Genomic DNA, 18,525 nt, shown 5'->3' with positions numbered 1-18,525 from the left:
ATGACTATCATAAAACCTTTTGGACCCTCTGGAATGGTAACAAAATTATTAAAATATTATATTGTATAAAGTTAATAACTATGAATTTTTTTAGGTAACATACAAATTATTGATGCAAGTGTTGTTTTGTTTAAGTATATGAAGTTTAAAAGATAATTATTTTCAAAGGCCCGAAACAAGCACTAGCCTGGTGTAAAGTTTATGGCCTGTATTCTTCTGGGCTTGGATGGCGTCCGGTAGGACTAAGCAGGCCCATTTGCATCCCTTATTCAAAGTTCCTAAATGAGAACATGTTTTCACAAAACATAAAACTCCAATTGTTTATCAATTTAGCTAAAATTCTTTCGATCTTCGATTTTTTTCGAATAGTTCTTTGACCCCTTCGATTCTTTTTCATGATATATATATATATATATATTTTTTAATGTTTCTATATTTCTATTTAACTTCATCCATAAAAAAAATAATAAATAGAACTTTGTCCATCATTTATAAATTCAATGTTGAAATACTGAATCATATAATTCTGAGCCTAACAAGTCATTTACTCTAAGAAAAAAAACGTTAATAGGACAATGAATCAAGGGCGGATGTAGGAGTGGGTTTGAGTCCACAAAATTTTTTTTTACTAATATTAGCTCACCCAAAAAATATTAACTCATCCCATTAACAATTCTTGATCCGCCCTTGACCATGATATATAAACTTCACGTTTTAATCTAAATAATATTGAGCCTAACAAGTCATTTACAAAATTAATATGGTGTATTCATTAAAACGAAGTTTATTGAATTATTACATCAAATTTTATAGGATCATTTTAAAAACAACATTTTTACCTTATAATTAGAATAGTGTGATAAAATTGAAATTAGAGTCATGGTAAATTTTGTTGTGACTTGTGTAAGGGCGGATGTAGGGGTGGGCTGCCCACTCCAAAAAAAATTAAATAAATAAATTTGTGATACTAATTTTAGCCTAGTTCAAAAATATATATATTAAAAGTAGTAGCCTACTTCAAAATTAGCCCACCTAATCAAGCCCAGATTAACTCAGTCACCATATTAAAATAAGTCCCAAGCCAAATAAGCTCAGGACCGGCCCTGACCCAAGGTAACAAAGGCGGTCGCTTAGGACCTCAACTGGGCCACCATGAAAAACAAAAAAAAACATTTTAGGGCAAATCATTTCAGCCTCCCCAATCGGCTCCATCTCTATTCTCGTTCTCAACTCTGAACTTGCCCTCTCTGTCTCTCTCTATGCAACTGCAAACTACAAAATCTACAAGAATCAGAAGTTCAAAACCCATATATTTCAGTTTATCTATCTGTCTGCAACAATCAAAAGTTCAAGACCTATTGGGCCTATTGGACGACGAAAAACAAAGACAGCCAAACTCGCTGCCATCTCTGGTGCGGTGATTGCCACCACCAGGTAAACCCTAACCGCCCCCAAATATTTTGTCAATAAAATTGCTGAAATCAAGATTGAAAGAATATGATATCGCGATGTTGAAAAATGAATATTAAAATTTAAAGATCGAAGGCTCCAAGTTTATGAAGGTTAGTGGTCGGAAAATCAAGAATACATTGAATTCTCAAACTGAATAATCTTAGACTATGCCAATTTCGAAATATGGGTTAGGTAATTGGGGCGGCACACATTTAAGATTTTCGTGGGTTCCAATCCAATATATATATATACACACACACACACACGCTTGTGTGTTTATGATTGTGTGCATTTGTGTTCTTTTTGTGCTACTGTTGTGAGATTTTTTATGTCATGGCGTTGTCTGGTGTTAGTGCAGCCCTGCCAGAATTCCTAAGAACTGAGTCTATGATATTTGGTGACAAACCATTTCTATAAACCATGGTTTTCTCATTGAAAAAGAAAATAACTTGATTTTTCTGATAGGAAAAGAAGAAGAAAATAAATAGAAGTGTTTTTTTTTTTTTTTTTTTTTTTCCAATATTCCCTACAGTAAATGGAGTTTCAGTGGTGAATTTCACTAGGTCAGGTAGTGTTGGAAAGTGGAAATGAAACTTCGATTACAGAAGTGATACTAAATTAAGCTTACAGTATGGAAGTTGCTGCTGCTTGGTATGTTATATAAGGATTGTATCTGCAGATCTTTCCCTCTTTTTTTGTACTTCTCTGGAATGAGTTCTCTCTTTCCAAATTTTAAATTAACAGTGCAAAATGTGACCATTAAAAGTGTGAATCTAATTCATTTCTATACAAAAGATAGCTCATTTCCTTGGCTACACCCAGTTGCCAACTCCAAATCTACAAATTGTTGAGAGTGTTCTTAAGCCTTTTTTTTTAAATAGCTTTTGTGCTGCTTTTATTGTAAGATTTTTTAGGTTACTGATAACCCACACCCCATCTCCCCATAGGTATTGTTTTATTTATTGTTCTTGGTAGTATTTATTAGATACTAGCTTACTAATAAACCATGTTCTAGGCATTGTTTTAGTTCACAGGAACAATTTGATAATCCACAGCCCAACACCCCTCCTACCTCCAAAAAAAGACGGGAAAACAAATTTGATAATGACCCTGATAAGGGGAAATTAAGAATTTTCCGGTTTACATGTTGAAATCAATTAAAATTATTCAGCGCGTAAAGTTATGTAGCAAATTATTTGAGTGACGATAATGGTTTTCCATTACCAAAGGAAAATTTTATAAGAAATGTGCTGTTAAGTATGTCTAGGTGTTCCATGGGCTTTGAATGTTTGGTTCCACATGACCTAGAAGACAGTAAACTGCAACTCCACTTTGCCCAATATAACTAGTTGGCTTTGTTGACATAAGGTTTTTTACATTTAAAATATGAGTCATAAAGATTTTTTCAGTAAAATTCATAAAGATCTTAAGATTCAATTATTTATATTGTTTTCTTTTCCTTGATATGCTTGCAACCAACTGCCAAGTTAATATATAGGGTTGTGTTTGAATTTATATTTTAGGAATAAGAGGGAGAATAGGATCATTCCTTTGTTGGAAGGATGTATCTTATTTTTGCCTTTCATGCTTGTTAAATTATTGTTCATGTACTCTGATGAGCATTCGCTTGATTAAGCCACATAAACATGTGTTTAATAAAATATCAAAAAATTCAAGTAGTTCTTATTGCATAAAATTTGGTAGCCATTTGTTTCAATAGTGAGTCTTGTTGATACAATGAGAAATTAAGGCATATAATATATAACACCCAATTCCTGTAGTTGACCTGATTGAAATTGATGTTTGTAACGCTTACCTACCTGATTTCTCCCTTTTTTTGTAGATTTTGGTTTATTACTCTTTCTAAAAGCAAATTAGAGATCTAACACTTGCGGAGACCAGTAAATTCATTTTTGCTGTGTTTGGCGGCATAGAATTAGAGCATTGGAATTGGAATTGGAGAATATTTTGGTTCAATTTTCTGAGTTGCTTTTCTCCAATTCCAATTCCAAAGTTTCAATTCCATGCCTACCAAACATAGCTTTTGCCCTTTTCATATGAACATTTGTGGCCCCACTTTTAATGTGCTTTTTGTTAAATCGGAAGGGCATATTGCAGTCACAGTCTCTACGTTGTTGTGCAGAACAAAACCGTAGTGAAACTAATATCCTGTCATGGGGACTGAAGAGCCAAAAGGCCCATTAAAAGGGATGGAGTGGAAAAACATTGGTGGTTCTGTGCAAAACGAGCCCAGTGCAGGACCAGTTACAAAAAAACGACTTCCAAGAAAGATCAGGCAAATTCCAGATTATTATTTTCTTCCTCGAAGGTCAATTCCATCGGCCATTGCCTTCTACGGGACATGGATTGTTGCTGGAGTTGGTGCCGGAATGCTGGCAGAAATCTGGATAAAAAAGAAGGTCAAAGGTAGGGTTTCAGCGGCTAATAACCTTTCTTTTTGTGTCCTTCATTGCTCTGAATTATTTACCGTTCATATGGTTGGATTGAACCCACATCATCTACTTTTCATGGTCACACTTGCAAGATAACATCTGGCTGAAACCAGACTCCAGAATGTTGATCATATGTTGGATGGCTATTGTAGCATTTGGCAGTTTGTTTCCCACATATATATATATATATATGGATGAAATTTAAAATAGTCTTTTGAACGAGAACTGACTTGTAGAGCATATATTACATATGTTAGTTTTTTTCAGATAAATCATGGCTTTGGAGGTTAAAGGGCGACGAACCATTTATTATATTGTAAATATGTATTGTATCACATTTGTAGAGAAAGCAGATTAGACTAACTCTCCTGCTAAAAAAATACAAGAATCTCACCTTTGGATTTCTTTCCTCGTACTCGGTTTTTCTTATTCCTCCACTTTGGCCAAAATCCAAGATCCTTTTCTTGAGTCCAAGTAAAGGAGGCTTTTGTGTTTATTGCTTAGCTGAACATTGAAAAGTGAAAGGAAACAAGTTTGATGGCAACAGAAAGATGGAAAAGAGCGTTCTATACTTCAAAAAAAAAAAAAAAAAAAACAGTTCTTTTGTGTGTGGGACGTAAAACTGAACGGTGCATGGAAGCCTATATTGTGAGAGTGGTTTCTTTAATCCATATAGAGTAATATAATAACTCTCTCTCTCTTGTGGGCGTGTGTTTAGGTAGGCACTCTTCTGAATCTTCTCATCTTTGTAGAAGATTTTGCAATTTGTTTTCAGAGAGATTTGGATCTTTTTGTTCTCAAAATATAATTGTAGCTAACTTTTGGTTGCACGAAATGAGTTCAAAGATCCGTCATTCTCACTCTTAATTGTATTTGCACATTTTGAGGCAGGGCTTTTGACTAACAGATCTTTGCTGCTATTGCAGAGGATGGAGGAGTCATTTGGGAGTTCGACAAATAAAAAACAGGATTTCGTTGCAAGACTCCACCTTGATCGTGGCCAACTATTTTAAATGAAATCCTAACTTTTTGTTCATGTTATAGGCACTAGTTTCTGCCTCCAAGCTTTCCTCTATGTTTAGCTTTGATTTGTTCCTTTTTATGTAGAATATCAACAAACAACTTCCAAGTTTGATGTAGGAATCAGATAACTGCTTGAATTTTGAGTGCTTTAATTTTTGCCCATGAATCTCATCTGGGGATGAACTGATCCTTATTTTGCACCTTCCAAAGGAAAATGTTGCTCTCTTCTACTTCTATATTTATACATTTGCATGTATACGTATATGGGTTTAATCTACGGCTGGGACTTGGGTGGGTGTAACCCGGGCAACTTGGGTCTTGCCTGAAAATTTCAAGAGCTTGGGCAAGGTACTTAGGACATGGGACGGGACTGGGTTTAAATTTTAGGGCCCAAATTTATTTTGTGCGGGATTTGGACAAATATTTTACTAACCCTACCAATCCAAGGAACCCGAAATACAAGGAAATTTTGTAATTTTTATATTTTTAATGTTATACATTGCATATGTAAAATAAAGTCAAAATTAGATTATTTAATATTTATAGTAGGTATTCACCTAACTTAAACACACTTAGCTTTAAAATTTTCAAGTAAAAAAATTATGGTAATTGAATTTTAGTTAAGAAAACAAAATAATAAGGATTATAAGATTTGGGTTCTTTTCATATTCTGAGAAGGAATTTATTATGTTCCACTAGTTTTCAAATTATAAATTGGTTTTTTTCACATGATATTAGTGTTTTTATTTTATTTTAAGTGTAAGTAGTTACATATTCTAATAATAAAAAAAATATAATAATGTTTATTTATTAGTATGCTGATATTACAATTTGGGATAATTTGAGGAAATCCGTGCATTAGCCCTTGGCCAGCCCAACCCTCCCAATCCGCACAAGTCCCACCCCTAGTTTAATCCGACAGAAATAATGATCAAAAACACCATCAGACGGAGGTGCTTTGAACGAGATTGTTGCAAATGGTAGGTTGTGGGCTTGGCTATGAGAAGTCCTTTACGCCAAATTCAGTTTGGGCCTGAAAGTTGTGATTCTCTAGTTTTTGGCCTTTGGGCAGGTTTATGAATCCAGCTGTCACAATCCAAAATATCGAGTCCAATGGTCTTAGTGTCAGACCAGTGTGTCTGCTGTAAATTTTTTTTAGACAGACTTAAATCTAGTTTTAACATATTTGTTCAAGATTTGTGTTGAAATCTGAAACAAATATGTTAAAAATGGTTTAACTTGATATTTTTTTTAGACAGACTTAAATCTAGTTTTAACTTGATATTTTTAATTATTTTGTATTTTAATACATTAAAATTGTGTTGAAATATAGAATAAATGCGTTGAAACATGATTTAAATTTATTGAAAAATACTATAACAAAGTATCGGATTTCTGTCCACCTTTGCCTCATAGTATAGTGTTATCAGAGAGAAATTCGTGGAGGGCTTTCAGGTTTCATCAAAATTGAAAAAATAATACATGGTACCTTAGAGCAGCCGCAGCGGCTAGCGAAAAGCCCATTTCCGCGAGCAGATGGCCCTTTGGCCGCGCAACGGGCTAGCTTAAATTCGTGGGGCCAACTTTGCCTCGCTGGCTGGCTCATAATTTTTTGCCCATGATCATTATATATATATATATATATATATATATATTATTTTTTTCTGTTGCAAAACGGTGCGCCTTTTTGCGGTTGCCTTTTTTGTTTAGGCACTGTTTGTCCCAAAAAAAAATTTATTTGGGCCAAAAATAAATTAAAAATCCTTTTAAAAAAAAAAAAAAAAAAATTCTGCTGTTAACGCACTGTTTGGCTGACACAAATAGTGCCTTAAGCCATTTAGGAAAAGTTAAAAAAAAATTAATTAATTAAATTTTGTTTTTTGGAGAGCGAAAGCTCTTGTAATTACTGACGTGTCTCTTGGAAAAGCTGAAGTGACATTTTTAAAGAGACAAAATCCGGAAAGACTAGTGTAGATGGCCTTAGTGAGATCTCATTCTTCTTGTCCCTTCGAACTTTTACCATTATGTTAGCCTTTCATTTTTATGATTATTAGTTGGTCTCTCTAGAAATGTGACTAACATCATCCTCTATTGTTAATGGGTCCTGCTGTACTCATGTTGTAGTACAAAAAACATACTCTTGTGAGACAGGGATGAGGTGATGCCAGAACAACCCAGTAGAACTATACTAGTCTGAGGGGACCGTGATGAGGGAGGGAGATCATGGAGGGACTGTGACGAGGGAGGCGAGATGATTTTATTATTATTATTTTTTTAATATTTTACCATAATGCCACTGGCTTTCTCTGTCTCATTCCAAAATTACCCTTTTTAAAAATATACATTATTTGCACCACAACATGGATACAACTTACAATTGTTACGGCAGAGGACCCTATTCCAAATGAAATGATGCTTTTGAAGTTCTTAACAGTATAAAAAGGGAATTTGACAGAGTTATTTATTTTATTTTTTGTCATTGGCAAGAAACTCACATACGCCACTCACACACCTAGACTAGTCAATGGGTCAGATTCAGATCGGTTCTGGCCTGATTCGATCCGATAATCCAATGAATTTTTTGTAAGTAAATCCATATCCGATTTGTTAATAAACGGATATTCGATCTGATAATTCGATTCGATCTGATAAAAGTGTAATTTTTTTTCTTTTATAAAAAAAGAAAGAAAAAAAATTAATGTCAAAAAAGAATAAAAAACAATTATTAGAAAAAAAAATGATAAAAATCAAAAGATAAATAAAATATGGAAGGAAAAGGAAAAAAATATAGATCATTTACTATTTTTTAGTGAATAAATGTTATGACATTATTAATTTGATAAGTATATTAAGAAATTTATTAGTATATGGGCGAGAACACTACACTATTGTACATATAATATTATGATTTTTTTTGTTTTTTGTTTTTGGTTACATCCGATATAAATCTGATAGGATTATTGTATATATATAATATAAAACATTATAATATATATATATATATATATATATAAATTTAATCGGATCAACATAAATTCATATCCGATTTATTAATGAATAGGATTATCGAATTTTTTGATCAATCTATAGTCGAGTAATCGGATTAGATTAGGATTAGAATTCCATTCATTGACATATCTATACACACCCCACTATACTCATTTAAAAACTCAAACCCTCATTTTTTCCTTTGAAAAGAAAATAAAATAAAATAAAATACCGTTACATCACAAGATCTTTATAATCTAATAGAGTTATTGAGTCATCAAATTATATCCACGGATCACTAAGTTATCGAGTCACCAATTACAACCCTTTTTCTTTCCAAATTTAACAGAAACTGTACTTGCTCTATTTATTGTGTTTTCAACTTTTGACCCCACCATCAATTAAGAGATATCTCAAGGGTAGCTTTGTACAACAGTACAACTTGATTAACAGATTCATATGATAGTGCGTGGGAGAGCACCACCATCTTTATAAATGATTTATATATATTACTCCAATATATATAGAACCAAAGATCGACGTAGCTGAATGTTTGATAAAGAAATAGCATTGCCGACTTATTAGGCAACATATTTTATACTGAAACTGAAAGTGATTTATAAAAACATGTTTGGCTTGTCAACGAAAATTTAAAATCAGAAAAGTCAACTAATGCTTAGGTATTGGAACGATGTTCTTCATGTTCATTTGACAGTGAAGACCACCTTGAGATTGAAGGAAAACAATTAGTACAACCAACATTATTGCCTGCATGAATCCTTTAAAGAATTTTCCAAATACATACTTTAATCTGTTTCCGCTTAATTTTCAATGATATGCTATTTTCCGAGTTTATTATAAACACCATGTACTTCTTTGTTATGATTATTTTATAAGCAGCACACACACATCTATTAATATATATATATATATAAATATGTATGTATGTATGTATATAAAACGGCATCGAAACTAGTTAACTTATCATACGATGACTTATTAGTAATTTCAATTACTGTTGGAAGCTGTAATCTGTCTTTTGGCAGAAATTATGTGCCACTTTGTGCGTGTATATATATATTAAAGTACTTAATATGGCAGTCTATTTTGATTTTAACTCAAGTCAATATGGAATCTATGGTAGATTTGTTTCTTTGTTGATTTAAACTATAAATCATTAGTATGAATTACAATAAGTAATTATGACTACATAATAAATTTCACAGTACCCTCACAAGCAAATTCTAAATTTTCTTGTTGATATCTGTATGACTGTATCAAATAGAAATTATCACTCGCAAATAAAACTATATAAAAAGTGATATCATGATCGGTCCACTAACTAATTACTATATAATATTCTGTAAGGCATATTTTTTATTAAGATAATTTTGTTTTTTTCTTTTCTTTTCTCGGGAGTAAGCAAACAAATTTTTATTAAAAAAAAAAAAAAATTTGGATATTACACTAAAGTCAACAAACGCCAAGGGCAATCTCCCTAGCTAAAATTATACCAGGTTTCCTTGTTGGTTAAAAACTCCTGTTTTGGGTGGAGTCGTGGTTTTTTGCTTAATTGCTTATAAGTAAATCGGTCAATTTTTTTTTTTTTTTTAAATTAATGCATTATTATTGGGTAAGTGTATCAATGATCTTTTCAAATTATCAAAAATTATTTTCTTTCGTATGCCAATTTTATCCAAGGGCGGAGCCAACATTTGAAAATAAGGGGGCTAAAGAAAAAATTTAAGTAGAGAATTTACTGGGAAAAAAAAAAATTGAAACAGAGAAAATGAAAATACCAAAAACAATACCACATCATGCCAAACAGCTCCTAGGTCTTCTTTAATCTTCTAGTTCTAATTTGTTTGTAGGCTTATTTTCTGAGTTAGGCCATTTATTATTTATGTTTTATTATGGATTGGGCAATTTGGACTGGGCTATAACTAATAAAAAATAGTAATACTAATTTTTATTTTTTAGTTTTTGGACCTGGGCTAGCCCAGTTTAGCCCAGAGGAGCTCCGCCCCTAATTTTATCCATACTAAATGATAATTTAGAGATCGTTAGTACAAAGAAAATAGCATAACACGAGTTTTTTCAATAATTAATACATGTATATGTTTTTGTTTCTGTTTTTGTTTTGTTTTTTGTTTTTTGTTTTTTTTGTTTTTTTTTTTCTCACTCTATTAATACATACCTTCTTGTAGCTAGATAGTGTAATCAACGAGGCTTTGGAGGAATGAAGTTGAAAGTGTTTTGAGCATATGTTCAATAAAGAAATGTGGATTGGTGTTGAATTTATAGAGAATCTAAATATGCGACTACTTCAAGCAACCACGACTCCAGACCAAATTCCATCTCTCAATTCACATTCACAACTCTATAGGTTGCTGGCCAATATATATTATATACACAAACATAAACACAAACACACACACACACACACACACACACACAAACCCCTTGCTTTCATGTATAATATTTTATAATTCAGTCCCTAGCCTACCTATCACCTCCACTACTCTAGATCAGCTACTTCCACACGCCAATTAAGGAAGCTTGACAAACTTTGTCAAATAGTCAAACCTTGCTTATATTATCCTTGACCACCTCGCTAGCTAAACGTGTTTGTGTGTATATACAAGAATAAAATTTCCCAGCTTAGAAGAAATTAAAATGAATTTTTAATGTACTCATTTTCTTTTTTATGATCTGTCAAAGTTACCAAAACTTAAGCTTGTATATGTCCATTTGACTTATATATATATATATATATATATATATATATATATGAGAGAGCACATAATTAATTATGGTTCCAGAAGAGCCAAAAAAGGGTGCATAAACATTACAAGGGCTTCCAACATATATCTATTGTAAATTTTGCTTCCAAAACAATGCTTAGTAAGTAGACAATACAGTCTCGAAACAAACAAGCCCTACATATATAATAAAGCAACCATCAAATTTTCTCCAAGATATCCATTTAATACTCTCAAACACATTATAATATAAATTAGATATCCAGTATGAGATAATCTGTGCAAATTACTCGCTGATTGCAAGTACAAAACAACATTTTGAATACAAGGGTAATAAGGTAAAACCAAAACGAGAAACAAAAAAAAAGTAATGTTACAGCTTTCTAGTTATTGAGTCTTATGATCAGACTTCAAATCAAAGTTCCTAACTTACAACTACCATACCTTTTGTCTCCCCCAAATCCTTTAATGAAGGGCCATCAATATGACACAGACTAACATGTACACTCATAGACTTTAAAGTCCAGTCAAAAGCATATACCCCACACGTGCAATGATCCACTGAGCAAGACTCTCAATCTCACCCCAAATTTTCAAGACTCCTCGGAAAATCAAAGCTACAACATCAGTAATCGATCACTTAATTTATCGTAATGGGTGAGTCACACATACTACAGTCATTGGTAACGTATACCACAGGTGGCAGGTACATTCATTTAATAAAAATGCACCGTTCATCTACTTAAAAAAGTCTTTTTATTGGGTGAACATATCAATAGCATGATATACTGGCCGATAGTTTTGAGTAATGAAATAAGTTTTAAATGCGAGACATTTTGTAATTGTGTGTGGCTTAAGCTTAAAAGGGTGTGTTTCTTTTTGGCTAAAGGCCAGAAGAAGAAGTGATTTAATCATTAGAGGTTGATATCAACAAACAAAAACAAGAAAGAACCCATGACTCAGAAATGAGTTTTTCAAATTTGCTCCGTTTGGTTGCTGAGAAATTGTAAAAAGAAGTGAAGACTTTGAATCCTGTAACATGTTGTTCAAATATTGATCAAATGGTTGTTCTAAGACCCAATGCTCGATCTCTTTTTCTAAGTTATGACTTCAAAGCCATGAAATGGATTGTCAAACTAAAGAACAGGTCAATTCCAATATTGATCAAAGTAATAATATTTCTACTATAGCAAACATGATTCTGAAAATAAAGTGAAGACAGAACTAAGTATGACTGATATATTAGTCAAAATATGGAACGCTATCAGTGGGAATAGAATTATATCCCACTGTAGCAGAAGGCTGTGTGTACAAAGAAGTAGAATTAGAAGAAACAACAATAATAGAAGGGGGAGGTGGCGGGGGCGGAGGAGGTGGAGGGGGAGGAGGAGGAGGAGCCGGTGGCAGCACAGCAAGCGACACGGCCCCAGAAGAGACTAAAGCAGCATGAGTAGAAGAAATGATATTAGTAGCAGCCTCTCTATATTTGTGTCTCAGTATCTCAGCCCTCACTGCATTAAGCTCAGCCTGTAAAGATTGAACCTGTTGTTGCAAACCTGAAATTGCTCCCATGCATCCATATACTGGATCTCGAAGCCGCACATTTGCTTCATAAACCAAACTATTCGCAGCATCAGCTCTTTGAATCTCTGGCACCTCCTAAATTACCCATCAAAATTAATACTTTCAATTTCAAAGATGATATATAAAGAGGGTGAATATTAATTTTTTTTGTTATATATCTATATATTATAGTGCCAAAGGTTAATTCCGCCTAAATTGCTTTTTACACTGTTCGTCCCAACGTTAGGTATCCAGTGTAAAACTTTGTCATGACCGGTATGAACATGAATCTTATGTCTGTGATCTATAGTGCCAAAGAATTTGTTGACCTTATATATATATATATATATGAGAGAGAGAGAATTAGGGTTTACCATGAGCATCTTGGAGACGTTGCTGGCACCGAAGACTTTGTGAACGGCTGCAAATTTTTGGGGCTCATGTGGAGAAAAATATGGAGAGAAAGGGCATTCTTCAGCACACCTTCTTCTTAAGAGCTTACATGCAGCACAAGGTGTGATAGTGTTCAAGGTTCCTGGAGGACCTAACATGTGTCTCCTTCCCATTTGAGAAGAGGCATCGATCTCTCTCTTGATCTTCTTGCCTATCTCATGAAATCTCTCCCTAACAAACAATATACAAGAATATGTATCGATTAGTATATATCTCGAGATTGAGATAGATGTATATTTCATAAGGATCACCTTAGTTGGAAAGTCCATAAATCCAATCCATATAGGGAAAGATTTGGATGCTAGCTAGCTATTATAAGGATAGAGAGAGAGAGATAGAGATAGAGAGTTGAATTAGATCTCTTTGACGTTTACCTTTCTCTGGACATCCAAGCATATATGCAAGTGTGGTCTGTGGGTAGATGGAGTACTTGAAGGGGAGGAGAGAATTGAAAAGGGGGGAGGAAAGAAGAATGGGAAGGAAGGAAAAGAGTGCTTAAAAGGCAAGATATAACTAGTGAGTTGGTCAATTATTTTTTATAAGAAAGAAACACAAGGATAACTATGTGAGATGGTGATATATGCTAGCTAGAGTTGAGATAGTACTGGAATGGTCTATAGGATCGAGGAAGTACTGCTTGGAATAGAAGATATATCCAGCTAGGTCTGGAGATAGAGACACCATTGTTTGCACCTTAATTCCACAAATAGAAAGAGAGAGAGAATGCCAGCTCTGTCAAAGCTAGCTAGCCCACGTGTGGCTCCTTGCAGCTATTGACTTTTCACAGCAAACTACTGGGATTGCTTCACACGTACAATAGTTATTAAAGCTAGGGCTTTGGATTTTTAAACATCAACATTTTGAAGTGTACTTAATAGAAAATGAGGGTTTGACAAGAGCACCAAAGTTATAAGCTGCAAATGGAGGGATAGGAGAAAGATGGAATATAGAATTTTTTTTTTTCTTTTTTTTTTGGGGCCTTCTAGGGCCTTCTAAAACATTTCGTATTTCAGTCCCCCATTTCACATGTACTGAGTAATTATAAAAAAATTTGGGGGTGGAATATAGAAATTGAGGATGGACTAGAATTTGTATTGCTGAATTTCTTAGTTCTTGTCCATATCAATGACCTACCTGATCCGTCATATGCCCAAAGCAAAGAATTAATGTTCTGTTAATTAAGACTAGTTTGGGAGTCATTTTTTATGATTTGTTTGTTAATAAAGTCTTAGTTGGAATTTTGTCTTTACACAATTTTGTCAAAAAAAAATTCTGCAGCTAGTTTGGAGTGTGTGAATTTGTCTGATGTATGGATCTCAACGGATGCGATTTATTGACAAGAACAATTTGCTCCCCAAAATTTGGATTCACTTTGTGCAATTATCACCAAAAGATATATATATAGGATTTATATATACATCTACCCATCCCAAAATATTCAAGTATATACATCTACCCATCCCAAAATATTCAAGTATTAGCATAAGATAACAACTCTTTTTAAGAAGTTACTGTTCGGAGGAAAAAAAAAAAAAAAAAACTCTTTTTAAGAAGCCATTTAGGTAATTTCACTGTCTTACACAGCACATGAGACAAAGGAGCTGAAATGCTAGCAAAACCTAATAATCTACAGAAACCAATGTCTCATTCGTAATGTTAATGCAAAAGATTAAGGACCATTATAGTTTTGGCTACTGTAGACCTAAAACACATTTGAGAATCTTTAGAGTTTTTTTTTTTCTCAAGAAACTCTAAAATGAAGTTTAAGTGGGTAATATAGCCCAAATCCAATGAAATAACCTATTATAAATAAGCAATAGTATTTGATTGAGCTTAAACCAAGACAGTGATAAAAAAAAGAAGATAATGTTCGAAGGGTGGTGTTGATATCAAGGTAGGTGGAGAAAAGGAGGGAAACCTAAAAAGAGGTATAAATATATATTGAGCTCGGGAGTGATAGAAGTTTTTAAGTAACATTAGACTTGCTTTAAATGCAAGGAAATGGACCCATCTGATTTGTTTGACCCGTTTCTTAAGGCTAAAAAGTCGCAATCTTGCCTCAATCTTTCACCATTTCAAATCCCACTTAATTAAACCTACACTCATTCATACAATGGTAAAAGTTCACCCTTGTCCTCTTCTCTAGCCTACTCACTTTCTAATTTTTATTTTTATTTTTTATTTTTTTCAAACCTTTAAACAAAGCACACACATCCAAAATATTATAAGATTGGGTAGAATTCTCGCGACGTCTCCGACAGCGAATTGCTCACGTTGTCATGATCCGAATATTTTATCGGACCATTCAATCGGTAGGAGTGACAAACAGTATGTACAAAGGGCAGGGACATAATCAACGCAATCTGATGACTTGTGCTGGCTTACTAGGAAATCCTAGTTAAAGACCAACAATTGCAATGATCTATCCCCATCTGCAGATTATACTACATGAACTTAATGTTCATTGTTTCAAAACGTACACCAAGGGTATGTACTATGGTTTTTTATTTTATTTTATTTTATTTTTATTTCTTTACATATATATATATATATGAAAAGTTGTATATAATACCCCCTAAAACTATTTTAGTTTCTAAATTTCTCTTTTAACTTTTTATTTTTTTTTTCCTCTTTCTCTCTTTAAATTCTTTAATTTCCTTAAAAAAGTAAAATTATCATGCTTCAATTATGCTCTAATTCTTTTCCAAGCTATGTCATTCTAGCTTCTTTCTTTTTTCTTTTTCTTCTACTACTTAAAATAATACTCCTTCTTTTTCTTCTTTTCTATAATTTTTTGTTTTTGACATTGTGCCCCTGAATTGAAATCCGGACTCCGCCCTGCTACACCAACTTAAAAGTTATTGATGTGTACAAATATAAAGTTCAACCATGTGCTCTATTTCTAGCCAATTCATTTCTCAATTTCTCACTATATTAATTCAATGGAATTGTTGATATTTCATACAATAGTGAGGTGTTAAGAAGTTAATTCAAATTTCTAAACATTTACTTATCTAAAATATAAAGAGTAGGTTAGTCTTCAGTCTTCCCTTTAAACCTACCGTAGCATGTGTGATATTCATTTTTTCTTCTTCTTCTTTATCGTAGCATGTGTGATATTCATTTTTTCTTCTTCTTCTTTTATTTATTTATTATTATTATTATTATTATTTCAAATCACCGAATAACAAATTTGAACATGCAACATGATCATTCCTTCAAAAACCTTCCATGTTGAATGGTATTACAAACCACTGCACGTTTTCAATATCTAGCTAAGTCCCAACAAACATTCATTTCACGCATCTAGTGGTCAATGAGTATGGACTAGGTCAAAATGAAAACCTAATGCCCATTTTGTGTCCATAATATCTGAGAGTAACTAAAGCCATACCGTTCACTTGTCCACTTTATTATCAGAGTGTCAAACATTAGTACATTCGTTTTGATTGGACTAAACCGCCAAATAAATAATACATAAATCATTACCATTTAATAATTTTTAAAAGGAAAAAAAAGAAGTAAGACATATTCATATACATTGAATCGATCCATTTAATAAAAATTTTAATTCTTATAAGGGAAAAAAAAAAAAAGAAGACAAGACATATTGAAATGAATGCATTCAAAACCATGTCTCTAAACTTCTTAGAAAAGACTAACCCTCGTGTTTTTAACTAGTATGAGTTTTCTTAGACCTAGACCTCAGTAGGCAAACCCGTGGTTCAAATCTTCTTGTCGGTCATAATACAAATAATTAAACAAATACTGTACGATAAGTGGGAGTTATAAATAAATAAACCCTAATTTTACGATAACTGGAGTTATTGACAAATAAACCTTAATTTCACCAAAATTTACCCCCCAAAAATGGGGATCTCTCTCAAAATATTATGTATTCGCATCAGTTTCAAATCTAACGATAGAGTATTTGAAGAACCGTATATCAGCAAAATATTTTCTCCTGATTAGATCTCTGGCCCAAAAAGATAAAAACTGATTATATTTGGGCCCTGGTAAGAGTCCAACTATAGACTTGGTTAGTGGCCTTAGGTTTGTACCAGCCCAAGGCCCAAAGCACTGCAACTACCCAAAATGCCATTTATTTCTACCATAATGCCATTTATTTCTACCATTAAGTATCCTTTCAAATGCCATTAATGTAATCAAATAATCTTGACAATAAACCCTAAATTCAAATCAAAAGTTTTTGGCATTTACTACAAAATCCAACTATCATTCAAAACCCCTATATCTTCTTTGTTCTTTTTCTTTTTTTCTTTTTTCTTTTTTGACAGAAATTCAAGACTCTAACACCAAATTATAAATACAAAACCTTAATTACAATTTACAATTCCATTTTTCTTTCTTTGAACCTCCACATATGCCCATAGCATTTTCAGTTTCAATATTAACGATTGCATAGAATTGGAGTTTTGGAATTAGAGAAAAGCAACTTACAGAATTGAACTATTTTTTTTTCTTTTTTTTCAATTTTATGTAGCCGAACACAGTCTCAATTCCAAATTCAAGATACTGATTCACTCATCCAAACATAACATGATAGAATTTCAAACATCTCATGTTTCTTAAACTCTAACTAATTTTTCTTGTTTCTCTTTAAGTTCTTTGTAGGCAATGAAATATTGTCTCCTTTACCAATAATATAGCACAGAAATTTCATGTATAATTTAGGGGCTATTTATTTAATATTATTATTAATATTATTGGATACATATGCACAATTTGATAACCCTTACCAAAATGTTTGAAATTTGAAGAGTAAGGATTCGAATTGAGGCAGTGAATTGGAAAGAATTCGAATTAAATAGCAATAATGTTTCAACAGAAGATGCCAACTGTGTGACTAAGCCATTTACTGACACTATACCCCCAATGGAACTGTTTCAGAACCTCAAATAGAACATATAAATGCAAATTAATAAGATATATTATTATAGTGCAGTGCAGTGCAGTGGCAGTAACAGATCACTTTACCACACGCACCTGATGTGATTTCATGAGCTGCACGTGGTTGCCATTCTAGATTTAGGACTACAATTAATGAAGAGGGGTAGACTGTCATATCAAATTAAAATGTTCACTCTAACACACACACACACACACACACACACACAGGCTTAGTAAAGGAGGGGTTGATCCAACTATCTTCTCAAGAGGTTAAAATCTCACATTAGATAATGTGGTGGTGTATCAGTGTGCACATTTACAATTTGGTGAGGGTGCGCATCTATTCAATAAGGGTCTACTGACTTTGTTCTTCGTCTCTCACCATCCACATCGCACATTCCTATGAGAACCAAAAAAATTCCAATACCATGTGCTCTTCATAACATATAGCGCGCGCGGGCGCGCGCAGACATATATATATATACACATACAGACTGTTTTTTTCAGCATCATAAACAATGTAGTCAACTATCCTGATAAGAAGTGTGGAGCTTAAATTTATTTATTTTTTCCTAATTTTATAGCAACAGTTTAGTGGAGGTGGTGGAATATATAAATTCTCGACTCTTTCTAATTTTATGTAGCCTCTTAATCTCTTATCGTGGTGAAATCCTTACAACTTTGTGTACATAGTTCAGATTTTGGATTGTATTTTTGTTCCATTTTTTTCTTAATTTTCACAAACATATCATTCTCCATGCTACACACCTCAAGTACATAAGTAAATAAATAAATAAAAGTTAACATGGTTTTAAACTTCACTCATTAAACAAATAATAGTAGCTTCATCTAAAAATTATTATGCCCTTCCTCAATTGTAAAGCTAAAGAGATCGATGCAGGAGTTTTTAATGGGAGGTT

General features: G+C 33.0%; 2 protein-coding genes across 4 annotated transcripts; one reads left to right on the top strand and one right to left on the bottom strand.

The window, feature by feature from the left end:
• Positions 1-1,159: 1,159 nt before the first annotated feature.
• Positions 1,160-5,130, top strand: LOC132269276 (uncharacterized). Of its 3 annotated transcripts, none has more exons than XM_059770418.1 (3): positions 1,160-1,434; positions 3,571-3,879; positions 4,832-5,130. In XM_059770418.1, exons 2-3 carry the CDS (start codon positions 3,627-3,629, stop codon positions 4,864-4,866), a joined length of 288 nt encoding a protein of 95 aa, XP_059626401.1. In that variant the 5' UTR covers positions 1,160-1,434; positions 3,571-3,626; the 3' UTR covers positions 4,867-5,130. The 3 variants fall into 3 exon arrangements, with proteins under 3 accessions (XP_059626401.1, XP_059626400.1, XP_059626399.1); XM_059770417.1 differs by having other exon boundaries at positions 3,559-3,879; XM_059770416.1 differs by having other exon boundaries at positions 1,163-1,434; positions 3,596-3,879.
• A 5,786-nt stretch (positions 5,131-10,916) lies between these two features.
• LOC132269275 (LOB domain-containing protein 15-like) lies at positions 10,917-13,043 on the bottom strand. The gene is made up of 2 exons (XM_059770415.1): positions 12,616-13,043; positions 10,917-12,337 (listed from the first exon to the last, which is right to left on the bottom strand). The coding sequence occupies exons 1-2, from the start codon at positions 12,961-12,963 to the stop codon at positions 11,921-11,923; spliced, it is 765 nt and encodes a 254-aa protein (XP_059626398.1). The 5' UTR covers positions 12,964-13,043; the 3' UTR covers positions 10,917-11,920.
• Positions 13,044-18,525: the final 5,482 nt, after the last annotated feature.

The sequence above is a fragment of the Cornus florida genome, unplaced genomic scaffold, assembly GCF_030987335.1.
Source record: "Cornus florida cultivar Cherokee Brave unplaced genomic scaffold, ASM3098733v1 CherokeeBrave_3.0.0_Hap2_Chr08, whole genome shotgun sequence".
NCBI classification, from domain to species: Eukaryota; Viridiplantae; Streptophyta; class Magnoliopsida; order Cornales; family Cornaceae; genus Cornus; species Cornus florida.
This window is presented reverse-complemented; position numbering and strand designations above follow the sequence as displayed.

Excerpts from the sequence above, each read along its gene's own strand:
- LOC132269276 (XM_059770418.1), top strand. The coding sequence starts at position 3,627 with ATGGGGACTGAAGAGCCAAAAGGCCCATTAAAAGGGATGGAGTGGAAA. Across the intron at positions 3,880-4,831 it reads GATAAAAAAGAAGGTCAAAG|AGGATGGAGGAGTCATTTGG; the intron begins GTAGGGTTTCAG and ends CTGCTATTGCAG.
- LOC132269275 (XM_059770415.1), bottom strand. The coding sequence starts at position 12,963 with ATGGACTTTCCAACTAAGGTGATCCTTATGAAATATACATCTATCTCA. Across the intron at positions 12,338-12,615 it reads ACGTCTCCAAGATGCTCATG|GAGGTGCCAGAGATTCAAAG; the intron begins GTAAACCCTAAT and ends TGGGTAATTTAG.